The sequence below is a fragment of the Oryctolagus cuniculus genome, chromosome 1 (assembly GCF_051225735.1).
Source record: "Oryctolagus cuniculus isolate XC-2025 breed Fujian yellow rabbit chromosome 1, ASM5122573v1, whole genome shotgun sequence".
NCBI lineage: Eukaryota > Metazoa > Chordata > Mammalia > Lagomorpha > Leporidae > Oryctolagus > Oryctolagus cuniculus.
The window spans coordinates 233443459-233469041 of NC_142867.1; the positions used below are offsets into that span (position 1 = coordinate 233443459).

Consider the following 25583-nt stretch of genomic DNA (forward strand, 5'->3'; position numbering starts at 1 on the left):
CCTGAGCAGGCTAGGAGCAGGAGCTGTGGCCGTGGGAGAAGCGGTGGGGCCAGGGCGAGGCTGGGGCCAGCAGGGGGGTTAGGGAGTGAGGCTGGACTGCAAAGCTGGCTCCTTTGGAAGGAAGGAAGATCCGGCCAGGAGAGCAGGATCCCAGATGGGAAAGGCACAGTCAGGGTTCAACGAGGCGCTGTCAGGGCTGGTGGAGGGAGTGGGTGGGTCTGGCGCTGGCCAGGGAGGCAGCCCCCCTGCACCCTATGCCAACCCCCCGCCCCCGGAGGGCTGGGAGTAGCAGCCAGCGGTGGCCACCAGAGGGCGCCAGAGGCCTGGGTTTGAGGCTTTCCTTGGGGAGGAGGTGGCTGGGCTGCCATGGTGCCAGTCCTGGCTCTGCAGGGCTAGGGTGCAGAGAACCCTTCTGCCAAGATCCCGCGGCCACTTGGGGCCCTGGGCTCATCCCGGAAGTTCACAGTCAGAGGCCCTTGAAGGAGGAAGTCTGACCTGAGACACAGTGAGGGATCTCTGAGAGCAGCGGGGGTGCCAGGCGCACTCCCGTGCCTCAGTTTCCCCTTATGACTGAACGCTGGAAGGCCCGGCAGCCCATGGAGACAATTTCCAAGAACCGGGGGTGCCTGTGGGGGAGCACCGGGACCGCCTTGCCGAGTGGGTTCAGTGTCTGGTGGGCCGAGGGTTGGGCGCCAGTGGTCGCGGGTGGTGGGTGTCCTTTGTGTGGGTTCCATGATCAAGCAAGAGGGAGGCTGTGGGGCTGCAGGAGTCATGACCAGGGCTGGGCAGGCAGGAGGAGGGGCTGGGGCGTAAGCAGGTGACGGGGGGGTGCGCCGGGGGCGGTTCTAGCCGGGGGGCCGGCCCTTCTGAGCATCTCGCCCGGCTCCTGATGCAGGCTGTGGGGGTCCTTGTTCCAGTCTCACTGACCTGCTGGCCCGGTAGAGGCGTGGGGCGGGGCCGAGGCCCAGGAGCCCAGCAGGGGCTCAGGGGGTAGATGGGGGGGAGTGCTGTAGGGGGAGGGGCGTGGGGCGGCCGGAGCAGCCCACGCAGACAGACACCAGCTGCGTTCAGCCCCTGCTGCCAGCCTGCTCCCTGCCCGCCCAGAAGCCGGGCTGAGCCCAGGTTTGGAAGAGGGGCCTGGAAACCCGGCACTGGTGCGGGGAGGCGGGGCTTATGTCAGTGACGCCATCTGTATGGCTGTCCCGGGGGCAGATGGGAGACCGGGGGTGCTGCTCCACTGCTGGGGGTCCCGGGGTTGGGGGAGAGCCACACGGGCCCCCGGCTCTGCCCCGGACAGGCTGAGCGTGGGGGACCTGTGTGTGTGGCTTCTCAGAGGAGCTCCAGCTCCTGAACAGATGGGGGGTCCCCGTGGCAGCCTGGATGCCTTTGTGCTGGGGAAACCTGAAGCCGTGGTGGGGAGGAGAGGGGCTGACAGGACCCCGGGCGGTAAGTGAGTCTGCCAGTGAGAGCCGCTTGCTCCGGGCGTGGTGCGGCCCCTCCCCCCTGGTCCCCTTGTCCCCACGGCCGGCCGGGTGGTAGAAGGACTCCTGAGCTCATCGGGGCAGTCGGCCAGCTGCCCGCGCGTGAACGGTCAGGATGGCCGTGTTTGCTGTGTGACCCCAGGCAAGTGGCCTCGCCTCTCTGAACTTCACCTTGTCGTCTGCAAAGCAGCTGGAAGTCCTGCGGCCCAAGGGGCAGCAGGCTTTGCTGTGTGCTCACGGAGGCGCCGTGTGCAGGGCGCAGGAGCTGGCTGACGAGGGACCCCCCACCCAGGCCCCAGGCGGCATCCGTGGGGCAGCCCGGACCCCCCCCCCCCGCCCCCTCCGAGGCCCCCGGCTGCGCGGCGAGAGCCTGGAGCTGGGTTTCCGCGCCACCTGACAAGCTCTGGAAAATAACATGTTATTCTGCAGCCGCTGCCTGCGCCGCTCGCCCGTGCAGTTTTCACAGTAGGCGAAAGGTCGCTCTGTTATTTCCGCGCGGGGCCCCGCGCCGCCAGCCCGTGGGGAAGCGGGCAGGACGCGGCAGCAGCCTGGGCTGGGCTGGCCGGAGCCAGCAGCCTGCCTCCCCCTCCCGCTCCTCCTCCTCCTCAGCCCACGGCGGGGGGGTGCCTGGGGCCCGGGGATGAGCCCCCTCCTGCTCTGAGCTGAGACGCAAGGGGCCCCCTGCGGACTCCCGGCTCCATCTCCTCCCCCAGCTTGGCGGAGATGAGGCCGCCCCGGGACCAGGACCCCCAACCCGGTCTGTGGTGTGGGCGGCTCAGGGGCTGCCTGGAGGGGGCCCCCCAGGCCTCTCCCAGCTGGAGTCTCGGCTGTGGCCCCTGGGCAGACGTCCCCTGCACTGCCCGCAACACACGTGTGGCACTTGAACACACGGTGCACACACGTGATGGGACTCACATGCACACTCTGCATGGTGGACACACGTGCTGGCACACACCCACACACTGCACAGTGCACACACGTGATGACATGCGTGCACGCACATGATGGGACTCCCCGAGCAGTGCACACACATGATGGCACACGTACACTCCGCACAGTGCACACATATGATGACACACATGCACACATGTGATGGGGCCCACACAGGTTGCACTGTGCACACATATAACACACATGCACACTGCACTGCACACGTGTGGTGACGCGCACACACACTGTGTACTTGGCCACATGCCCACATACATGATCCTACTGCACACACCCCTCTGTGTGCCAGCCCCGCCGAGGGGTCGCACCCCTGCACTCAGATGTGCTAACATCCTGGGCCCCCCCAGCTCACACCCCACCCTGGACCGCACAGCAGTCAGGACACCCACAGCCTGGCACACGCGCTGGGCGCGTGGGGTCCTGCACGTGCCGCGTGCTCACGGGGATCGAGTCTTGGGGGCACTGCCGGGCAGGAGCTGGGCCCTCAGCCTCCACCGGAGCCCCGGCTGGAGCTGCCCGGCGGCAGCGGGGTCCCTGGGGGTGCTAGAGCAGCCTCAGCCCCGCGGCCCTGACCGGCCCCGTCTGTTGCAGGGGAATGACCAGGTCCGCTTCGAGCTCACCTGCTACTCGCTGGCGCCCCAGATCAAGGTGAGACGCAGCTGCCTCCCTGGGGAGGGGTCGGGGGGCGGCCCCGGGAGGAGCCACCGCGGGTTCTAGGAGGATCTACAGGACAGGGACGGTGCCCACGGTGCCCGTGGACAGCGCGGGCTCCGATCTACGGGGCTCCTACATCTCACACCAGCCCTGGGGCGGCCACGTCCTGCCTGCCCTTTCGTTCTTCCTGGAGGTGTGGTCCAGGGGCCTGCCCTTGGCCTTCCTGGCCGCAGGCTGGCACGGCGCTGGCACTGGCCACCGATTTCTGAGCCCCTCGCAGCCACCAAGCTGTGCCCTGGATCCTGCCTGGCTGCCCCGTCTCACACCGGGTCCTGGACAGGGAATCACCCACGGCCCTGTCCTGCCAGCCACCGCCCCGCCCCTGCGCCTGCCCGTGGGCCTGGGCCTGGTCCACCCAGCCGGCCAGCCACTCCTCCAGTGTCTACTGTGGGGGCGTCAGGCCGGGGCTCCTGGGCCAGAGTGGAGTGAAGCGAGGAAAGGCCAGCCCTGTGGGCCATTTCTGATTCCTCTGATAGCCACGTCTCAGTCCCTGCGTCTCTTACTCAACACCTGCGCCCAAGATGCACCCGTCCACCTAGGGAGCCCGAGTGAGGCCACGCCCCCCAGCCTCCTGCCCGCCCAGACTCTGGTGGGCGCCTGGCGGGGGGGGTCTCCACAGTGGCAGCCAGCGCAGGCCTGGATTCGATCCTCTTTGCAGCCACTTTGGCTAAAGCTGCCGAGGGTCTGCTCCCTCGCGGAACCCCAGGGGGCTCTGGGGGTCTCCATTTTTCCCCTTTAAGCGGACGATCTGTCGGTGCCTGGGGGTGTGCGTGGCTGAGCTCTGAGGTCTGTCGGGACCCTGCCCACCAGGCCGCTGGGAGGCGCTGCAGAGCGGCCGCTTGGCGACTGGCCCCCGGGCCTGCCCTCCTCTGGTTCCCACCGCAGCGTTGGGGACCAGAGTGTCCAGTTTCTGGGCCTTTGTCTGCACCCGCCAAGCCCCGAGGGCTGAGAGGGGCTGGGGGCAGGAGCTGGCAGAGGGGACAGGGACAGGGACAGGGTGTGCCCAGCGCTGAGCCTGGCCTGGGGGCTGAACACCGCCCCCACCCCGGGGTGCCCTACCCCAGCCCGCCTGCCTACTGCTGGGGCCTGCCTGTCTCCCTGGGTGGGGGCGGGCGTGGGGGCTCCTCTCAGGGACCCATCCCCGCCCCTCTCTGGCCAGCTGGCCCCAAGTGGAGTGAGTGCGGTCCCTGCCAGGCTCTGTCCGACTCCCTGGGGTAGCTGGGGCGGGGGCGGGGTGGGTCACCTCTGGACCCCACCGCCCACCAGCAGTGGCCTTGAGGCCCGAAGGGGACACAGCCGCTCTGCCCGGGAGCGCCGCCCCCACGGGACAGGCTCCATTCTCCCCCGTGTAACGGGGACTCCAGGCCGCACGTCATGGACCCCATCCTCTCGGAGGGACAGGGGCCAGCTGTGCCGTGAAAGGTCCAGGGGGAGCCAGCAGCTCTGCCCGCCCCGGTCCTGACCTCTGCCCTGTGCCTAGGTCATTGCTCCCTGGAGGATGCCCGAGTTTTACAACCGGTTCCAGGGCCGCAGCGACCTGATGGACTACGCCAAGGTAGGCCACGCCTTCCCCCACCCTGCCCGCGTCCTGGGCTGGGCACTCCCGGGGGGGGGTCCCGCTCCTCCAGCCCCTGTTCCCTGGTGGGGGTGGGGTTCCCCGCACTCCCCCGTGCCCGCCCAGTTGCTTTCCGGGGAGCAGGTAGGCGCTCGGAGGGGCCTGCAGTGGACAAAGCCGTCGGTGGCGGCAGCCCCTGTTGAGGTACAAGTTGCAATAAAACACATTAGAAGTTTTGCATCAAGAGTCGGAGCCGCTCCCCGGGGCACCTTTCTTTTTAGCGACTCCATGGCAGCTCTTGACAAACAGCCTCAATCAATCAGACGGAGGAAGGCGGCCCGGTGCACACACCAGAAAATTGCTCAGGTTTCTAAATAGCAGGCGCCGCGGCTGGCTGTGCGCGCGCTCGCGGCCGGCCGAGAGGTGCCGCGTGGTGGGGGACGCGCCCTGCCCCTGCAGCCAGCATCCCATTAGGGCCGGGAGCGCTGGGAGGAAGGACTTTCTCCACCATCTGTTGTTTGATTATTAAGGGGGGAATTTACAAGGGCAAGACCATATGTTGCCAAACAAATTGTCAAGGAGCAGAGCTATTAAGGGAGCTGGGGCTGGCTAGCCCCCCACCCCCACCCGACGTCTCCTCGATGACACGGAATGGGGCGTGCGTCTCGTTTTTAAGAAAAATGGTTCGTGAGCGCTGCCCCGTCCACCCTCACGCCTCCAGTCGGGCCGCCACGCCTTGGTCTCCACTCGGTTCCACGGCGCTGGCTTTCCCAGCAGCCACCACTGCCTTGTGGCCTGCCCCGCCCTGATCTGGGGGACAAGCGCTTAGCTGTCCCCAGGAATAACCTGTCCAGCAGGGAGCGCTGCCCCCTGGGCTGCCCTCCCTCTTTCTGGAGGTGGGGCAGGGGGAGGTCCAGAATGAGTTGTGGGCGATCCTACACGTTCTGGGGAGGGAGGGGTGGCAGGGCACCCAGGACATGTCCAGGATACCAGAGCAGCCTCAGGCTTTGTCCCACGTTCAGAGCCCCGCGGGGGCTGAGACAGGAGGCAGAACCCAACAAGGCTCGCAGAACCCTGCTCTCGACACCCAGAGGTGGCCGAAGCCAAAGGCCGCTCGGGCAGGTGCCATGTTACCCCCAAACCCTTCGCCCAAGGCAGGCACACTCAGAACCTTTCCCTCCTGTTGCCCCTGGAAGTCATTTTTAAAAAAACAAAACAAACCAAGCCGGAACCCCAAGGCGAGGCCAGGCGCGGGGACCAGAGCACCCTCCGTGCGTGCAGGGCGGGGGGTCCCGGGCACAGGGGCTTGGCCACCTCTTCAGGCTGAGGACTGTCCCTGCCGCTGTCCCATTTGCCCCGCCCCTCCCCTCCTCACCTCTCCATGCCACTAGGTGGGCAGAGAGAGGGCAGAACTGACCCCACACTGCCCCCAAATCAGAGGCAGCTGCGGGGAACCTGGCGGGCTCTCGACCCCCACACCAAGCCCCTCCCCTGGAAATTCCGTGTCCGGATTTGCCCACGAGGTTCAAGTGGAAGCGTGGACAAATTATAGAGTGGACAGCGACTTACGAGTCAGGTCTCCTGGCAAAGCCTAAAGACCACAGTTCCATGCCGACATGGAACTGGAGCCCAGGCCGGCCCAGGTGCTCCACCCCCTGCCGAGTGCAGTGAGTGGCCCGCCCCCCGCTGGCAGCATCTCCCAGGCCAGCCTCCTCTCTCCGGCTCCAGCGCTCACTCCCAGAACCATTAGGACCCCGGGGTGGGGGGCCTCCTCCTAAGATTGCATGAAGAGACCACGGTGGCTTCCTGGAGGCTGAGTAGGGGGCCTCCGATGACAGCGTCCACCGGCCTGTAGCCCGAGGTCATGGTGGAAACCTGTGTTCCCCCTCAACGGAGCAGTGGTCCCTCTGGGACTCAGAGTGCCACTGGGCCCCAAGCCACTGGGGCTGGGGCTGCCTGGGGTGCTCCTGCCGCAGGGTATGTGAGTGACGCCAGGCCCAGGGAGGGGCGGCTCCCGGGGCTGCCAGCCACGTGATGCTGGACAGCGTGGCGGGGGCCCCTGCCGTCACCTGGCCCTGGGTCCTCGGTGGGAGCTCAGGCCGTCCTAGCGTCCAGCTGACGGGCTCGTGGTAGGAGTTAGTGAGCTGGTTCAGGGACACGCTCAGCACTGTGTGCACTCGTAGAATGTTCTAGAAGGAACCTCTGAGAGCGCTGTCCTCCAGATGCATGATCTTACAGTTTCTACATGCTTATGTCCGTCAGTGAGACCCTCACTCCCTCCCCGGGGCAGGCTAGCCAGGGGCAGGAGTGGGGCGGAGTCTGGGGCAGTCGCCACCTTGAGAGCCCCTCACGGCTGCCCTGTGTTGTCTCTCACCTGCAGCAACACGGAATCCCCATCCCGGTCACCCCCAAGAACCCGTGGAGCATGGATGAGAACCTCATGCACATCAGGTGGGTCAGCCCCACGAGTGCACCCCCGCCGCGGCCCCGCCCTGTGGGGGCGGAGAGGCCCCCAGCTCCGTCTGCCCTCACTGCCCCTCTGCCTGGTGGCGTGAGGGGCCTCAGCCAGGCCACGGGGAGCAGGCGCCCCACGGGTGGAGCCCCGGGGTGGACGGCTTCTGCCGTAGCCAGCAGGATGGGCAGGAAAGGGCTGGTGGCAGTCGCTTGGGCAAAGAGGAAAAAACCACTGAGACCGCGGGCCCAGCAGGACGTGGCGGGGGTGGGTGGCCTGGCTGTGGCCCCCATATACTGACCCCCGCCCCCTTCCTTCTCCCGACATAGCTACGAGGCTGGAATCCTGGAGAACCCCAAGGTAACTGCGCGTCCCCCTCCGTCTTTGCTGGTAGCTGCTCCCTGCCAACGCTGTCCGAGGCACTGGGAGCCTAATTTGAAATTTCACGGGGCGGGCTCAGAGCTGGGTGGGAGCCCTGCCTGTATCCCGCCCCTCCCCACCCAGCCCCCTCTTTTCCTAATTGCTGCTGGATGAAGGGGAAGGAGGTTTTTTGAGGGCAGCAGAGAGAGAGTGTGTGTGTGATTGTGAGACAATAAAGAAGTAATTAGGCAGATGAGACACTTGTGGGTGGGCCTGGCCTGCGATGGGGGGCGGGGGAGGGAGTCAGAGCCCCAGGACCCGAGCTGGGCCCTCAGCCCTGTTTGAAGTTTAGGGTTTCTCTCTCCGGGGGGTTTCTTTGTGTCTCCCCCTGCCCACCGTGAGTGGGGGAGCGAAATCTATCACCGAAGAGAAAAATCTCTTTGTCCCCGAGGGAGGGACTGTGTCCCCCTGGCCCAGCCCTACCCACCCCGGGGTGGCTGGTTCTGGGGATCCCAGAAGAGCAGCTGGATAGGAGGAGGCGCGGGGGTGCGGGCGAGGGTAGAGCAGGCCGGAGCCCTGCACGGGACCCCAGGTTGGTCCCCCGGGGTCTGGTGCCTCAGACTTTCACCGACGTGGGCGGCCCAGGCCGTGCCAGCCTGAGTTCCAGCCAGCGCTTCTGGGGGGCTTGGCCTTGGGTGTGGGCTGCGGGGGGCGGGGACCAGTGCCCAGCCCAGGGTGCCGGCTGCCCTGCACTGCCCTGCGGGGTCCAAGCGAGCGACCGTGGAACGTGGCACTCGGGACAGCGGCACCCTTGCCCCCCGGGGGCTGCCGCCTGCTGGCCACAGGTTTTTCCAGTTCACGCTCTGCTGACCCCGAGACACTTAGGCCAGCCCCTCCTAATTAGCCAGTCAGTCAGCACCGAGGGGGGCCGCGCGGCCAGGCAGGGGGCCCACTCCCCACGCCTCTCCAGGCAGCCAAGGCCCTCCCGTCACCAGACAGAAGGAACCCCGGGAAGGGGCAGGCCGGGGAGCCGAGCAGAGTGGAGGCGGGAGGACATCCTGAGACTGCTGTGGGCAGGTCCGGCCCCTCCAAGGCCTCCTGCCTGATGAGGGCCCGGGCTGGCCCACACCCTCTGTCCATCTTGCTTCCTGTTGCTGTGCAAGCTTGGGCACGTTACTCAGCCCCTCTGAGCCTTGTGTGCCAGGTGGCAAGGCCCCCTCCTCAGGCTGAGATCCTTAGAGGACCCCTCAAGGACCCCGCTCCTTCTCAGACAGGCTGGGCGGGGCTGGGTGCGAGTGGAGGGGGCACCCAGGGCCCAGCCGCCCTGGCAAGCCTGGCCACAGGGACCCTCGGGGGGGGCCCAAGCTGGGGGCTGCACGCCAGGACCCCCCGGCCGCCGTGGCCACAGCAACATCTCTGCCCTGCTCTCGTGTGCGTGGACCCATCCAGTGGAGCCGGTGCCCCTCCCCCTCTCCCAAAAAAGCCCCCCGGCCTGCGGAAGGGAGGGCTTCAAGGCAGATGGCTGGGCCATTTTCTGCCTCCATGAGGGCTGATTGAAGGGCAATGAGGCAGCTAATGCGAAGAAAGATAGACATTTACTTGCTTTAACTTCATACGGCCGCAGTGAAAGAGTTCATTCAGGCGCCGGCCCGCCAGAGATGCTGGGTGAATGAGCCCCGCGCGGCATCGATCATGCCTGCACATCATGGTTTAGCGCATGGGCCATTTGCTGCCAATTTCTCCTTCTCCGGCCCTGTTTCATGCTTTCTTTTGCCCTCCCCCCCCCACTCTCTCTCTCTCTCTCTCTCTCTCTCTCTCTTTCTTCGCTCGCCCCTCCCTGCGGCAGCGCCGCCCCCCCCCCCAATGACATTGGAAGTGAGCCCTCCTGCTGGGAGGGAAAAATAGATGGCATTGATACTCACCAACAAACTATTTGTCATTTGAACTGGGCTTTTAGGAGAGAGAGTAAAAAAGAAGGCAGGCGCCCAGGCCACCTCGGAATGCAAAGCAAATGTCATTTTATTTTTATTTAGTTATGTTATTTAATCGCTGCCGCAAGGTGCCCACCACCCAGCCGGGGAGGGGGGGCTGTCTTCCCAATGCACACCTCCTCCTGCTTGGCTCTGCAGGTGGAGGTGGGCCTGGGTGAGGTGAGGGCGGGGACCCCAGCGCTGGGGCCCTGGCTTGAGTGAGACCTGGGCTGGGGCAGTCCCGGGTGGGTCGGGAGAGGACGGTGGCAGCGTTGTCCCCAGCCTGCTGGAGGCCCACCCCTGCTCTTTTTGCCCTCTGTCTGTGCCCGGGGAAAGTGGCTTCCCAGAGCCCATGAGACCAGAGGAGCCTGCTGTTTCCCAGAAACCAGCCCAGATGCCCACCCCAAGCTTACGGTGCCACCTCTCTCCCACCCCAAGCCTCTCACTGGCCCCCAGCCTGGGCTCCATAGCAGCTGAGACAGGAAGGGGTCGGGAAGAGGACCGAGTCGGACCTCTGCCCAGTGCCTTGGTTTTCCTCCTGGTACACAGGGCCATCAGGCCTGGGATCAGTAAGACCTCTGCTGGCCCACGGCCGCAGGAAGCAGGTGGCCCAGCCGCACAGCTGTTGGAGGTGAGGCTCACCTGCGGGCCCTGTCTGAGCTCAGCAGAGCTCCAGGCACCTGCTGTCCCGGGCGCCAGCACAGCCCCACACTGCGTGCACCCTGCCTGGCGTTTTCACATCCAGAAACAAACTGCCTGTGCACTTACACTCTAAGCCCGTCAAGGGCAAGTCTCAAGTCCCCCATTTCACAGGTGGGAAAACTGAGGCTCGAGGAGGTAAGGCAGCCTGCCCAAAGCCCCACCGGCTGAGACCCTGACTCCTGGCTCGGGGGTATTTTCCTTCACACCCAAAGTCCCACACCTCCGAGGGCACTTTAAAAAGTGTGTAAAAAATGAAATTGAAAGATAACACCAGTGAAATCCTCGCGTGGTTTCTTCAGTAGCATTATTCTCCCGTGAGCTTTTTGAAAACCCTGCCCACGTGTCCCGGCGCTGGGCGACAGACGGGGAGTAAGACACACAGATCCCGGCCTACAGGGAACTTGCGCCTTGCAAGCCAGCCCACTCCTCAGCCTCGACTTCCTCATCTGTAGATGGGGCTCAAGGCGCTCGGGCCGCCGAGAACCCAGAAGCAGCTGTGGGGGAAAGTGAGGTGGTGACGTGCCCACCAAGGGACGATTTCAGGGCCTGCGGTTCCCAGGGTGTCGGCAGGTGGACGGAACAGCTGGCCTCGGGATGCCCGCAGCAGGGACCCGAGCAGTCAGGCCCCAGAGGCCCCCAGCCCCACGGTGGCAAGTGTCCAAGCCACAGCCTGGGGGAGCGGGGGAGGCGCACAGCAGCCCCCCGCCACCGCGCCGAGGCGAGAGGCCCATTTCCCAACACGCTCCAGAAAGAAAATGTGCATAAAGGTTGATGTGTTTTCAAATGGGTTTTTGCTTTCCTCTTCTCTTTTCTTCCTGTGAGTATTAACCTCGGACACCCGGGGGACGGCTCTGCTCGCCAGAGCACCTGCTGGGGTCACGCGCAGTCATTAGCTTTGCAGAATAAACCCCAATTCCCGGCGCGGGCGAGAGCGAGCGGGCCTCCCTCGCCCCTCCAAAGTCCCACTTCCTCCTGCCTGACTTGTTCCTCTCCCGCTATTCTACCCCCAGCTGTGGGGGCGTCGAAGAGAAAGATGAGATCAAGTTGAGGGGAAAAATTGTCTGATTTCTCCAGCCCTTTGTTTCCCAGGGCCCTGGCAAGCGGGGGCCGGCTCCGGGCTGGGGGCTGGTGGGGAGGCGCCCGCCGCCGTGGCTGGGTCCTGCGGGGCCGAGGGGTGCGGGGCGTCCTGGCCCAGCTCTGGACACCCCGCGCTGCTAACCTCCTGCCATCTCTCCACAGAACCAAGCACCTCCAGGGCTCTACACCAAGACCGAGGACCCAGCTAAAGCCCCCAACAGCCCCGACGTCCTTGAGATCGAGTTCAAGAAAGGTACGTGCCCGCCTCGCAGCCCCCGGCGTCCTGCCTGGGAGCCTCGGGCCTCTGGAGCCCAGACCCGGGCAGGGGCTGCACGGGCCCCCAGGAACCCGCTTGCCCGGAGCGCTCAGCGCCGAGCGAGGCGCACGCTCTCGGCTGCCCGACGTGCGGGCCCGGGCACCAGGTCTGGACTGCAGGTGCACCAGTCCTCTGAGCAGCCAGCAGGGAGTCATTCCACTTTCTCAAGCCTCCATCTCCTCCGTCGAATTGGGGTGAGGGTCGAGGACCTGCTGTGTTTCCGGTGCAGAGTGAGGTGTGCCTGGGAAGACCCAGCCCCAGTAACCCCCTCTGATCCACATCCGGGACCTTAGCTGCCTCGCCGCCCCCACCCTCCAGTCCAAAGCTGCCCCCTCTCCTCTCCTTGGTGCTGGGGAGCACCCTGGTCTCCCCCCATCCTCACTGCTCTCAACATGAAGTATTTGCAGGCCTGGCCCGCGTGCCCAGCTGTCTCTCATCCCAGGGGAAGGTGGGAAGGCGCCTGCCTGGTCGGAGTTGAGGGCCCTGGGGACCCAGGAAGGCTACAGAGATCAGGGAGGCTTCCTGGAGGAGGAGGTGTTGGGCAGGAGCTGGAGGAGCTGAGAAGGAGGCACAAGGGCATCGCAGGCCTGGACATCCACAAAGCAGTTTCCTGCACGGGTGCAGGGAGACAGCGGGAGGGCCCTGCAGTGTGGCCTTCCCAGGATGCCCAGGGCGAGAGCAGGCCGGTGTGGGACGCAGAGGCTGGAACCCCTCTCCCCCTGGCCGGGGCGACCTCGACAGCACCTTCGCCCCTGGAGCTCCTAAAACAGGTGCCGGCTCTCCGAGCTTCACCAACGCGCCTCTTCCAGGCCTTCCCAGGAGCCCGGCCAAGCCAGCGGGCATCCCCACCGTGCCCCTCGATCGGCTGCCCCCCTCGGGTTTCCTGCCAGCCAGGGGCAGCTGGAGCCCCAAGCCCAGCTCATGCCCACTCTGCCCTGCGCGCCCCAGAGAGAGAGGGACCAAGCGAGCAGCCCCTCCCCGCCTCCCGGGCAGGCAGAGCCGGGCGGGTAGGGGAGGGGGCCACAGGCGGCGGAGGGTCCCGGGCACAAGGCTGCAGCAGCCTTCTCCGGGGACCGGGCAGAAGAGGCGTCCATTGTGATGATCCGGGGATTGTGTGGAAGGGAAAAGACGGGCGGCCCCTCCCCTGCCTAGCCCCCCCATTCACTCTCTAGTTAATTTATTTGAAGTTTTAATCTAATTATTAACTATTTTAAAGGCTAAGAGGCTTTCTCCGGGCAGGCCCCGTCCGAGGCCCATAATAGGGGCCGGGCAGGGAGAGAGAAAGGGAGCGGGCAGGGGCGGGGGGGTGGCGAGAGGGGCTTAAGGTTCATTATTGGGCAGACTTACATTTAATAGCAATTTACAACCAAGTTATAAAACCCCTGGAAATGGGGGTTAAGAATGGCGCGGCTGACAGCACCTTCAGCACAGCCCTCCGAGCGGCGCCCGGCTAATAAAGACTGGAAGGCGGCTATTGAAGCCTGATTGGCACCCGGTGGCTCCCTACATGGTAATGAGCCGGGCAGATGGGTGGGGATTAGTCTCCAACTTTGAACAGCTTTTCTTTGTCACTGTTACGGCTCTCTTGTTAGCCCCTAATACATTTATTGCTCATTTCACACCGCTCCCTATTCAAAGTCAGCCCCGAACCCACCCACCAGCCCCCCCCACCGCGCTGCCACCCCCTCATCCCGCCCCCCCCAGTGCCTCCCCGGGCCCTGCTGCCACCCCAGACCCCGCTTCTCAGGATCCACGCCCGGCCCGGGGCTGCGTGTGGAGCCGGGGTTTGGGGTGCACCTGACAGACGTGGGGGGGGCGGGGCTGAGTGTGCGCGCGCGCCCCGGCCAGGCGGCCCGGGCGACTGGTGGACAGAAGGTATTCCTGCCTAAGACAATGGTGGAGCGTGAAATTGAATTAGTTCAGGGCCTGGTTCCAATTTCACAGCCCCTAAATGCAAAGGGGGCCAGGAGAATGGGAGGGTGGGGGAGAGCGTTTTTATTGCATTTCCCCTTTCATTCTGCGGGCTCGCTCGCCCCTTCCCTCCCCCCAGCAGGCCTCAACCTGCTCCGGGCTTTTGAAGGAGTCCCAGCGACTCCATATCTGTCACATCCATTTAAGGCATTGCGGGGCGGTGGGAGAGGGCGGGGCGGGGCGGTGGGAGCCCAGCCCGAGGCCCAGCGCCCTCTCCTCCTGCCCTAGGGGTCCCCGTGAAGGTGACCAACGTCAAGGACGGCACCACACACCGGACCTCCCTGGAGCTCTTCACCTACTTGAACGAAGTCGCGTGAGTGCCCGCGGCACTGCTGGGCCTCCCGGGTGGGCGCTCCTGCACCCCTGCCATCCAGGGTGCCCGCCCCCTAGACCCTGACCCCCTGGGCTGAGGCCTCAGCTCTGCAGGAGGGGCCCTGGGGTCCTTGTCAGCCTTGGAAGAGAATAACTCCAGGAGCTTGGCCGCCTCCCCGGGCAGAGCTGGGCGACCCAGAGAAAAGGGAGGAGGAACGTGGCTGGGGCCAGGCAAGGCCCCAGGACAGAGCTAACCGAAGGGAGCAAACCAGGAAATCCTTTCTCTAGCTGGGCCTCAGTGTCCCCACCTGTACAATGGGTACACGGTGCAGGTGACCTGGCTTGGATGTCCTCTCAGAGTTGGAGCCCGAGGTGGAACCTAGCGCCCTGCTCTGTGGCTCTGGGAGGGGCGCAGCCTGCAGCCAGGAGCCCAGCTGGGTGGGTGGCGGCTGTGACCCCAAGCCTGGTGGCAACGCCTGAACCTCAGTGACCGTTTGTCCTTAGGGGCAAGCATGGCGTGGGCCGTATCGACATCGTGGAGAACCGCTTCATCGGGATGAAGTCCCGAGGTGAGTGGGCTCAGCCCCGCCCCGGTCGCCCGGGACCCCCAACCTGCTCACACACTGCGTGCTGCGTGCAGGGCCTCGGGCGAGGCCTGTTCCCCCACCAGACTGCTGTGTCCTCTCCATGACGGGAGAGACCACGACCTGGCCGCTGGCTTGTGAGGTTTCACAAGGGGGGCTGTGGCAGGGTCGGGGCTCTGAGAGGGACTCGGGAGCGGGAGCCAGGGCCAGGCTAGAGGACACTGGGTGGCTTCTGCTGGGTTTGGAGGCAGAGCAGGGACAGATGGGTGAGTGGATGGATGGGCTGACGGACAGACGGACACATGGATAGATGGATAGACGGATGGGTGGATGGATGGATGGGATGGGTGGGTGGATGGGTGAGTGGACAGATGGATGAGTGGATGGATGGGCTGATGGACAGACGGATACATGGAGGGATGGATAGACAGATGGGTGGATGGATGGACGGGATGGGTGGGTGGATGGATGGACAGACGGACACATGGATAGATGGATGGGTGGATGGATGGGCTGATGGACAGATGGATACATGGAGGGATGGATAGACGGATGGGTGGATGGATGGGCTGATGGACAGATGGATACATGGAGGGATGGATAGACGGATGGGTGGATGGATGGATGGATGGGTGGGTGGATGGGTGGATGGATGGATGGATGGATGGACAGACGGACACATGGATAGATGGATGGGTGGATGGATGGGTGGGTGAATGGGTGGATGGGTTGATGGACAGATGGATACATGGAGGGATGGATGGGTGGATGGACAGAGAGATAAAAGAGGAATGGGCAGATGGGAGAAGGGAGGCGGATGGATGGGGATGGGATAGGTGGGTGGGGAGTGGGTAGCAGAGTGGCCAGGAGGGCAGGGAGAGGATGGCGATGCACATCTGCAGGGCTGGGTCACACTGGGGGCAGGAGGCTGCGGTGGGCGACACAGGAGCCCCGGAGCCCCTTGCAGATCCAGGCCTGCGTCTGGCCCCAACCCCGCCGCCCACTTGGTACCTTCTTGGCCCCGAGCTTCAGGGCCTTCTTCCTGGCCTCCTCGAAGTCTTCCTTCTGGCCGATGTTGGCCTGAGGAGCAGAAGCAGAGAGCCCCGTCAGCCGCGGGGGCGGGGAGGGCACAGAGCGGGGCTCGCGGGGAAGTGGGCCCCTGGGGGGAGCCCTGGGCCAGGCCCTGCACACACAGCAGCTCCAAGGGACGGACGTGCCTTCTGTTTGCTGCTCAGCGCCCAGAGAGGAGGAGGCAGGGCAAAGCGGGGATCTGGTCGGGGGTGCACCCTGTGTGCCGGCGGGGCCTTGGGCACAGGCCCTTTCTCCAGGGACAGCTGGGACCTTCCTCTGCCGTGTCCTGTAGGCCACCTGGCCCTGTACCCACCTCTGCTGGGCCTGGGGCGGGGAAACGGGGGCCGGTCCCCAGGCAGGCACCTCCGTCTTCTCCGGGCAACCGGTCCCTCAGCCACACCACGCTCTGGGCCTCGGTTTCCCTGCCTGGCCTACAAGGGAACCTCAGGAGTCCAAGGGTCTTGCAGCGTGGGAAAAGCAAGGCTGGGTTCTTGGCGGGTGGTGGTGGGGTGCAGGGAGGGAGAGGGCAAGGTCCCTGCAGTGAGAGCCCCTGGGTCGGGCCCTTGAACTTCTGAACTCTGGTGCTCCGGGCGGGGTCTCTGCCCTGCTTTGGGCCGATTTGGAGCGACAGCCCAATACAGCTCAGCCGAGTGTAGCTCAGCCCTTGGTCCTAGAGGAGAGTTTCGCTTTAAGATTTGTGTATTTAAGTGGCAGAGGGAAGGGACGGACATACTTCTATCTGCTGGTTCAGTCCCCAGATGGCTATAACGGGAGCTCCGTCCCCATCTCCCACAGGGCACTGGGGCCGCCTTCTGCTGCCTCCCGGGCACATTAGTAGGAGCTGGACCGGAAGTGGAGCAGCCGGGACTAGAATGGGCGCTCCGATCTGGGAGTGTGGGCGCCTGCTGCATCCTCTGTCCCACAACCCCGGCCCCTTCCCGGTGTTTTTATGAAGATTCTGAAATCCAAGGTCACCAGATGTCACCTGTTGGTCTGGGAGGTCTGCTCTGCTGGGCCTCGCGACCTTGGACTTGTCACCTGTGTCCCCAGGTGTGATGTGATGTGGCCTCTTTGGAATTATCTGGATATGGGGGGGGGGGGGGCTTGCAGCCGCTCTGCCTCCTTCCTGGGGCTCTTTCCTCCTCCGCTATTGTCCTGACTAACAACAGGACTGAAAGCCCGGGAAGGCCTCTCGGAGAACAATAATGCTAATTACCTTCCCTTTATCCCGGCCTACCTCTGTCTCTTACCTACACCAAGGTCTGACTCAATGCGCCTTTGTCCCCTGCCCTTGGGAGTCAGCACAATGAGCCCTCCCAGACTGGGAGGCAGGGCCTGGACGGAGGGCCTGGAGAGGAGGCCAAGAGCGGGGTCTCCGGAGAGGGCTGACCCCAGGTGTGCACCCCCCACCCCCAGGAGGCAGCCTGCTGGTCCAGCGCTTGTCCAGCCTTCTCCCCGTCCAGGCAGACAGTGCTAGGTGATTGCGGCTGGCTGCTGGCAGGCATTCCCAGTCGATCAGGGCGGCTGGTGTGGTGAATGTCAAGTGCTTGCCTCTTCTGCAAAGAGCAGGGTCAGCGTGGGAAAGAGCACCCCGCTGGGCGGGCAGGTAGTGATGAAGGCCTGGCCTGCGCTGTCTGGGTGGACATCCTGGAAGAGGTGGCGGCCTCACATGGAACAGAGAGGGTAGGGTGGGACCATTCTGTGGGGCGGGGCAGAACGGTAGGGGGCACCCCAGGCGACCTATTGGATCTGGAGGAGGCTGGCCCTGGGGGCACTGGGGAGGAGCTGGCGTCAGGGTCCAGGCTTTGCCCGCCCTGAGCCTCAACAGCCCCACCTGTGAAATGGGTGGTTGTGTGGATCGAATGCTAAGTCTGCATGGTGGACTTGCTGCCTGTGTCTCAGTCCCGAGCTGAGAAAGGCAGAGCCATGACAGCCCCACCTGCTCCGATCCCGTGGCCTCCCCGCCCCGCAGGATGAGGCTGCTGGAGCCCCTCTTCTCTGTGCCCAGTGCTGTGTGTGCCTCCAGGTGCTGTCCCTAAAGACCTGGAGTTTAGTTGGAGTTCCGCAGTCTTTGGGAAAGGACTTGCTGTGGGTCATCAGGTGGGCTCTTTTCCCTCTCTGGGCACCAGCTGTTCCAACTGCTCGTTCTGCCGCCTGGGCTGGGTGGTGAGGGGAGAAAGTAGCCCGGTGAATTGCCCTACTCCAAATATCCGGCTGTGAGAGGGAGGGCGGAGGTCGGGGGTGCTCTGGTCCGCCTCCGTCACTTGCACTGATTTTACAGAGCTCGTAATTGGACGGCAAGGAGGGCTTGTTGCTGTCTGGGGAGGGGGGGAGGGGACAGGGCGTTGGGCAGCGTCGGGCAGGGCCCTGGGTCCAGAGTGGCCTGGTCGGGGGCACCGGGGGCCGTGGGGTCAGGGTCCGGGGCTGCAGAAGCTGCAGATGGAGTGGCTTTTGCGGTATTGTGGCTGTTGCCGCATTGTCATTATCACATTATCTTTTTAACGCTGGAGGGGGGCTAATTAAGTGGAGTAAATGAACTCAGTGGGAGGAGAAGGGGGGCTGCTCGGCTCCCGCGCGCGTCCTTGTCCTTCCACTCACCTTCCCTCTCGGCCCCACACTGGCCAGCTCTCCTCCCTCCCTGCCCGCCTCACCTCTGCCTCCTCCGGCCTTGCTCCCTGCTCCTCTCTGTTTCTCCGCCCCCTCCCCATCTCTCCCTTCCTCCTCCACTTTCTTAGGAGTTAGGAACCGGGGCTGCCCGTCACCACCTGTCCTACCTGCCCACACACCTGGCCAGTCCTGCCAAACCTCTGTTCAGATGGAACCTTCCAGATGGAGACCCATGTAGCGGAGGGGCCCTCAGGCCCGCAGGCCTGGGGTGGCAGCTCCGAGGTCCTCTCTGACTTCCCGGGACAGGGCCTGCTGGGCTGAGGATGGCGAGAGGCCGGCCCTGACTCGCCTCCCCATCACCATGGCAACCGCCTCCAGCCTTGGCCCTGGTACCTAAGACGGGAGCCTTTGGGCTCCGGCCAACCTCCCTCCTGCAGGTTCTTTCTCTGGTTCCTGCCTTCCTGGAGGCCCAGAGCCACCGGTCCAGGCGGCCCCCCGGCCGAGTTGGCGGATCCCACCCGGTTCCCACTCGGTTCAGGTCGCCGGGGAACAAGATGAGAAGAATTTAAGCCATCACAGCTGTGGGCCCCACCCCTTCCTCCGCGGTCCTCGCCCGCTCCCGCGGTAATTGCGGTGTGATTGAAGCGGCTCGTGGAGCCCTGGCTGACACGCTGTCTTTTTCCTGTAAACACGAGGAGATGAAAATAGACACTCGGAGCTGCTGTGCGTGTCACTCGGAGATGTCTTGTCTCCTCCACAGCGGCACAGAGACGCAGCTGTCACCTCCTCCTTCTCTTGGCTCAGTGGTTTGTGTGCCGACTGTCAAAAGCCCTGAATCCAGTCTTTCAGCATCAGGTTTCTGTCATCCGCTTCTTTTAAGTCCTCTACTCAAGAGGAGATACACAGAAACCCTCTACCCCTACCCTGTGGAGAGAGGGAGGATCCTTAAAACACACGCATACACGCACACACACGGACACATGTGTGGGCACACACCTGCCTGCATGTGTGCACCACGCCCATGTACAATATGGGTGTGTGTATTCCTGCACGTGTGTGAACACACATGCCCTGCACCCTATGCACATGGTGCAAAAACACACGTTTGCACGCCTGTGCGCATGCACAGACACATGGCAGCAGCGACATGAACACAGCTTTACGTTCCAACACAACCTTAACTCTCGTGAGAACAGGATCAGGGGCTGTAGATGTGGGCTGTGTTTCGTGGCTTTTCTTCTTACTGGGGAACCTTCTGCAGTGCCCAGAGGGTGGACAACCACGAGGCGGTTCCCTGCCCCGGGAACTGAGGCCTGGGCCTTGTTTGTGCGTGAACCTGGAGGCGGTGGGGGGACATTCTCCTCTCGGAGCCACACTGAGGACAACAGCCATACCTCGTTCCAGGTGACTGTGCCAAAGCCCTCGAGTGGCAAGCTGGGGCTGCGACAGAGGCCCGGGGATTGGCCGCGTCCCCCTTCTAGTTGGTGGGGTGACCTTGGGCAAGCCGATCCCTTCCACAGGTCTCAGTCTTGCCGTCTGTAAAATCGGCGTGTTGGTATTGAAGGACTGCTCGGTAGAGCCCAGGGTTTGCCTCGGCTCTCTCCTCGGTGCAGGGCTCCCGTCTGTCTGAGGGTCAGGCTTGCAGCTAAAAGGGCAGAGCACTGTGTCCAGGGCGCTTCCCACGGGCGCTAACGCGGCTGCGTCCCAGACTTGCAGATCCAAGCCTGGAGGGGTTCCCAGAGGAGGAGGCCCCTGGTGAATGACAGACTTCACCTACCCCGGGTCTCGGTGGGGCTACAGGGCCAAAAGCAATCTCCATTCTGGTTTGGGTTTTTAGAGCTTTTTTTTTTTTTTTTGATAGGCAGAGTGGACAGTGAGAGAGAGAGACAGAGAGAAAGGTCTTCCTTTTGCCGTTGGTTCACCCTCCAATGGCTGCCGCGGCCGGCGCGCTGCGGCCAGCGCACCGCGCCGATCCGATGGCAGGAGCCAAGTGCTTCTCCTGGTCTCCCATGGGGTGCAGGGCCCAAGCACTTGGGCCATCCTCCACTGCACTCCCGGGCCACAGCAGAGAGCTGGCCTGGAAGAGGGGCAACCGGGACAGAATCCGGCACTGTGACCGGGACTAGAACCTGGTGTGCCGGTGCCGCAGGCGGAGGATTAGCCTAGTGAGCCGCGACGCCGGCCTAGAGCATTTTTTTTTTAATTGTGGTCAAAGATATTGTGATGTACACATCGTCACCGTGGCTAAGTGTGCCGTTCGGTGGCACTCAAAAGATGGTCATTGCAGGGAGGCCGTCGCCACCACCCGGCCACAAAGCATTTTCATCTTGCAAAACTGAAACTGCACCCCCTCAGAGTGCTTGTCCCCCCCCAGCCCCGGCACCCTCTCCTCTATCTCCGACTCTGAATCTAACTACTCAGGGGACCTACAGAAGTCCCTTTAAAATTTTTTTAAACTTTTTTGAGAGGCAGAGTTACCAAGATGGAGATCTTCCAGCCGCTGGTTCACTCCCCCAAATGGCTGCAATGGCCAGAGCAGGGCCAGGCTGAAGCCAGGAGCCAGGAGCTTCTTCCAGGTCTCCCATGTGGGTGCAGGGGCCCAAGCACTTGAGCCATCTTCCACTGCTTTCCCAGGTGCCTTAGCAGGAAATTGGATCAAAAGTGAGGCAGCCAGGAATCGACTGGTGCCCATGTGGGATGTGGTGTTGCAGGCAATGGCTTAACCCGATTCGCCACAGCGCTGGCCCCACCCAGTCCCTTTTGTGACCAGCTTCCCCCACACAGCAAGTCCTCAAGGTCCACCACATTGTGATGTCTTCATGTATCTTCGTGGTTTTTTTTTTAATTATTTTTATTTCATTTGAGAGGCAGAGACAGAGCCCGTATCCACTGATTCACTCCCCAGACGCCCACAGCAGCCAGGGCTAGGTCAGGGCCAGGGCCAGGAGCAGAACCGAGGTCTCCCCGTGAGTGGCAGGAACCCACTCGTTTGCGCCACCCTGCTGCCTCCAGGGCCCGGCGCAGCAGGGAGCTGGAATCGGGCGCAGAGATGGAAGTTGAATCCACAGGCTCCTGGTGTGGGTCTTAAGCGCTCGTGGCTCCACCCACCTCAAGGCCGGGTAACAGTCCACTATGGCGGGTGCCCACGTCCTGCACCAGGCCCCTCTGGATGGACACGTGGGTCGCTTCACCTTTTGGCTCTTGCGGATGGTGCCCTGGAGACACAGGTGTGCTTTCTGATCTGTTGGTTTCTTAGCTGCCAGCATGGAAAGACAGTCCTGGTCTGTTTTCAGGATCACAGGAAGAGAACCAAAAACCTGCCAGCTGACACTCAGCGTTCCCTCGTTCCAGCTGCAGGCTGGGGCACGCGGGGGCCGGGCCCGGGTGGGCGTGGGCACCCTCCCTCCTGGCCCTTCAGCACCCTCGCCTGCCGGTCCTCTGAGAGGGACCAGGCTTGGCCCAGGGCCGGCATCTCTCCAACACCAGCCGGTCTGAGCAGATTGTTTGCGGGGGGGCGGGGGGGTAGCAAAAGCCCCTCCTTCACCTTCTGGGTTTGGGCCTCCGTGGGCTGCAGACAGCACTGGTCAGCGACTCAGCGGGCTTGGGGCAGTTCCCAGCATCCCCTGGGACACATCCCCATCCCTGAGATGCTCCCAGCGTCAGCCCAGGTGATGACCCAACCCCAGCCCCACCCTGCGCGGTCTCTGCAGAGACACGGCTGCCGGTGGGGCAGGGAGGGACCACCGCCAAAGGCAGCACGCGTGCACACACGTGTACACCCATGTGCATGTGTGTGCACGGCCGCCCCCTCCCCCAGCTCCCCGGAGGGAGGGAGGAAGGGATATTTGGGGCCTGGGATCCACCGAAGTCGGTTTAATTACAGGTTTTCAGCCGCGGGCCGGTGGGCATGCACCGGGGAGGGGCGGGCCGCTCGGAAACCCTGTCATTTTCCGGCGTTGGAGGGCCTCTTCAAAGGGGGCATCTAGACATTTTCCCCGCAAGCCGCAGAGTGGACTGTCGTGGCCCCAGCGTGAACATAATGACAGATGCATTTTGCAGCAAGCTGGGAGTGAATGGGTCCGACCGGCTTGTCTCCTGTCAGACGAGTCATTATTATTTTTTTTTTTTTTGTCATTTGCTGACAGTTTGGGTCTCATGCGTTTCTCTCTTTTTTCTCCCTTTCCCCCTGCCTGGAAAAATGGCTAGGTATCTACGAGACCCCAGCAGGGACCATCCTGTACCACGCTCATTTAGACATTGAGGCCTTCACCATGGACCGCGAAGTGCGCAGAATCAAACAGGGCCTGGGCCTGAAATTCGCCGAGCTGGTGTACACCGGTGCGTGAGACCCTCCTGCCTCCCCCCCACCCCCGCCGCCGCATTCCATCCCTGGCCGGTCTCTGTGAGGTCCCCACCCACCCCCGCCAAGATGCAGGCTGAAGGTGTCGTCCCACTGCATATGGCCTGGGGTGGTCGTCCCGAAGCCCGCTCCAGCCCCGCACCTGCCAGGGCTGGCTGCTTGGTGGTGCTGTGCGCCATCCCTCGGGGTCCCCCCACAACCTCCTAGGGGCCCCGCAGCTCATTTCACAGATGAGAAGACTGAGGCTCAGAGGAGAAGAGCCCAGCAGGGTCTGACTCGGGATTGGGCTGTCTCCCAGTGCGTGAACCCAGCCCCGCCCCTGAGCCTGGCATGAGCCAGATGTTGGCCGTGAGACCACCAGGCGAGCACAGGGCCTGAGCCCAGCCGCGTGCCCAGTGCACCACGAGGAGCAGTTGGCAGGTGGCGTGAGGACCCTGGTGGGCGGCTGCTCATCTTCCAGGCGTGGAGACCGAGCCTGCGCACCACCACGTGTTGTCACAGAGATGGCGTCCAGACCTCCTGACCACATGCAGCTGTCACCTGTGGGCCCCCACACGGCAGGCCCCGAGCCCGGTCTAGCCTCTCGCCTCTTTGCCTTCAGCTTGCCGTGAGCTAAGAATCATTCTTAGACTTTTAAAAAGATTGCAGAAGGAAAACAAAATTGTGACATGCGAAAATTATAGGAAATATCAGACAGCCCCTCCGACTGTGGGGGGAGGGGCAGCAGCTGCCCAAGGACACCCCGACACCTCTGGGGGTCTGGAGGCCGAGGCTCTTTCCTCCCATCAAACCCCCTCCCCTCTAACTCCTCTGAGGGCTTCCAGAGGCTGGGTGGTTCCTCGCTGCCGCCTTTGTTGCTGGCAGCTTTGGAGAGCCGAGCCCCCTTCCCACGTACAGACAGGTGTTTAAATACCATTGTCCCCCGCGGGCCGGGAGCGCGGCGGGATCTCGCGCTGAAAGCTGGATTTGGGTTACAGAGTGGGAGCATCGCTAAGGCAGAGCAGGCTGCCGCGCAGAGGGAGCACCTGGCCGGCGGCTCGGCACCAGGCGTCGGGGTAGAGGCCGCCGCCTCCCCTGCTCCCTCGCTGCCAGGCCCAGAGCCTGCACCTGGCCCGCGTCCTCCATCTCAGCTGCCCGTGCGGGTGGAGATGCTCATCCAGGATTTCGTGGCTGGTGAGAGGCAGCTTCGAGCCCAGGACGGGGGTGCCCTGGGGGCGCTGGGTGTCCTGGCTGCTGGAGCTGTGTCCTCCGGTCCCAAGTGAGAAACAGGGCTTGGGCAACTTCAGAGGGATTCCAACCTCAGGGAGAGGGAGGCAGTGAGGCGTGGGCAGAGCTGTGGCTCCGTTAACCTGGCCAGGCCCCTGGACAGCAGCTGCCTGTCCCTGACAGATGCGACTTGTCACCCAAGGGAGACCTGACCGTGCCCTGCCCTCAGCACTTTATGTAGCCCCCTGTGCCTCAGTTTTCTCATCTGAAGACTGGGGACAGCAACAACCTGCCCCTCGGTGGGGACTGAGTGAGCGGACGCTGGCCGAGCTCCTGGGAGGGGGCTTGGCGCAGAGAGCCGTCTCCCAGAGAGGGCTACCCACCTGCAGGGTCCCCAGGGCGGGTCAGGAGCGGGGGTCTCGCCTTGGCTGAGCCTCAGTCTCCCCCTCCTGTCAGTGGCAGGGCCCAGGCTCGGGTCCACCCAGTGCCATGTGGCTCTTCTGGTTCAGAGCTCTCCACTAGGCTGCAGTGCCTGGGGGCCCCAGGGCACAGCTGGGGAGACTGAGGCACGAGGAAGCCCCCCCCCGACCTGCACCCTGCTGCCCTGGCTTCCTCCTCTCTCCCCTTCCTGCATGCCCACATGTCCGGGTCTGGCTGAATGGGGGTCAGACACACCCCTCCTCCAGGAGCAGCCTGGTGGGACCCTGATTGCAGGACCCTATAGGGGCTCCATGGAGTGGCTCCTATGGGGCCGCAGTTCTGCTTGGTCCCCGCCCAGTTTGTCCAGCAGTAATGCAAGCCTGGAGCACAGATCCCAAGGAGATTGTCTGAAAGGATGGGTGCAGAGTGCCCCGCCAGCCTTGCAGCATGGGTGGGGGGCGGGGCGTCCCTCTAGCTCCGCCCTGGGCCCTGCCCACTGCACCTCTGCAGCAGCCTGGGGACCTGCGGGGGCCTACCCCCCACAGTCAGGTGGGCTTCCTGTCCCCTGGCCAGGCCGGGCCCACTGGGAAAAGAAACCTGAGCAGAAGACCGCAGAGGGGGCAGCAGATCCGGAGATAAAGCTCAGGTCCCGGCATCCCTGTCCTTATCGCTACCTCCATCTCCCAGCCTGGGAACTTAATGGGCTCATTATCCCAACTTCCGAAGATGGCCAAGCCCAGGATGCTGGGGGCTGGGGGTCGAAGAGGGACGTCAGTGTCCCCGCCCGGGGTGGGGATGGGGTCTCCGTTGTGTGCCGGGAGAAGCCCTGGGCTGAGTTAGGAGCACTCCACCCTGGGGTCTTCCGAGACCCCGCTGTGTGACTTCGGATAGGCTCTTTCCCTCTCTGACGGTGAGAGCCGGCATCCAAGCTGCAGACGCAAGGCACGCCGCACGGCCTGCCGGGAAAGCTGCCGGTGCCGTGAGCTCCTCAGGCAAATGGAGGGGCTGGGAGATTCTGCCACTGTCAGGGCTGGGGTAGCAACTCACGTGGTGGGATGCTGAAGAGGGAGGATCCAACCTCTCCTCTCCCTGCCCGGCCCTCCCCGCCCCTGCAAGCCCAGGACCCCGGGCTGTCTCCTTTCCCACGGGCAGCCTCAGCAGGTGTCCCCGGAGGCCTGGGCCGCCAACAATAGCCGCGACCCTGCCCTTTATCAGGGCAAGGGATCGAGCACCATCTGGCCCTGCAGCTGCCCAGGTGGGCTCACCTTCCCGGCTCCGTTTCACAGAAACCCTATGCCGGGCGCTGCCCCTCCCCCAGCCCTGGCTGCGGCCTCCTTCAGCAGAGACCGGAGAGGAAGGCGACAGCTGTCCCTTGTCTCCAAGGCCCTGAGCAGCCTGGGGACTGGGCACCTACCCCCTCCTGGCCTTTAGGGCTCTGGGGGACAAGGGTGAGGGGAGAAGGGATGAGCACGTTTCC

General features: G+C 63.9%; 1 protein-coding gene across 3 annotated transcripts in view; it reads left to right on the forward strand.

The window, feature by feature from the left end:
* ASS1 (argininosuccinate synthase 1) overlaps nucleotides 1–25583 on the forward strand; it is a 40838-nt gene that overhangs the window by 10181 nt on the left and 5074 nt on the right. For 2 of the 3 annotated variants that reach the window (XM_051840798.3, XM_089321381.1), the window contains exons 6-13: nucleotides 3021–3077; nucleotides 4624–4698; nucleotides 7079–7149; nucleotides 7480–7510; nucleotides 11422–11512; nucleotides 13775–13859; nucleotides 14363–14427; nucleotides 22327–22458. In XM_051840798.3, coding sequence (XP_051696758.2) covers nucleotides 3021–3077; nucleotides 4624–4698; nucleotides 7079–7149; nucleotides 7480–7510; nucleotides 11422–11512; nucleotides 13775–13859; nucleotides 14363–14427; nucleotides 22327–22458 — 607 coding nt within the window. Of the gene's footprint in view, nucleotides 1–3020; nucleotides 3078–4623; nucleotides 4699–7078; nucleotides 7150–7479; nucleotides 7511–11421; nucleotides 13086–13774; nucleotides 13860–14362; nucleotides 14428–22326; nucleotides 22459–25583 lie in introns of all 3 variants that reach the window. The other variant, XR_016225984.1, reaches the window with a different exon arrangement.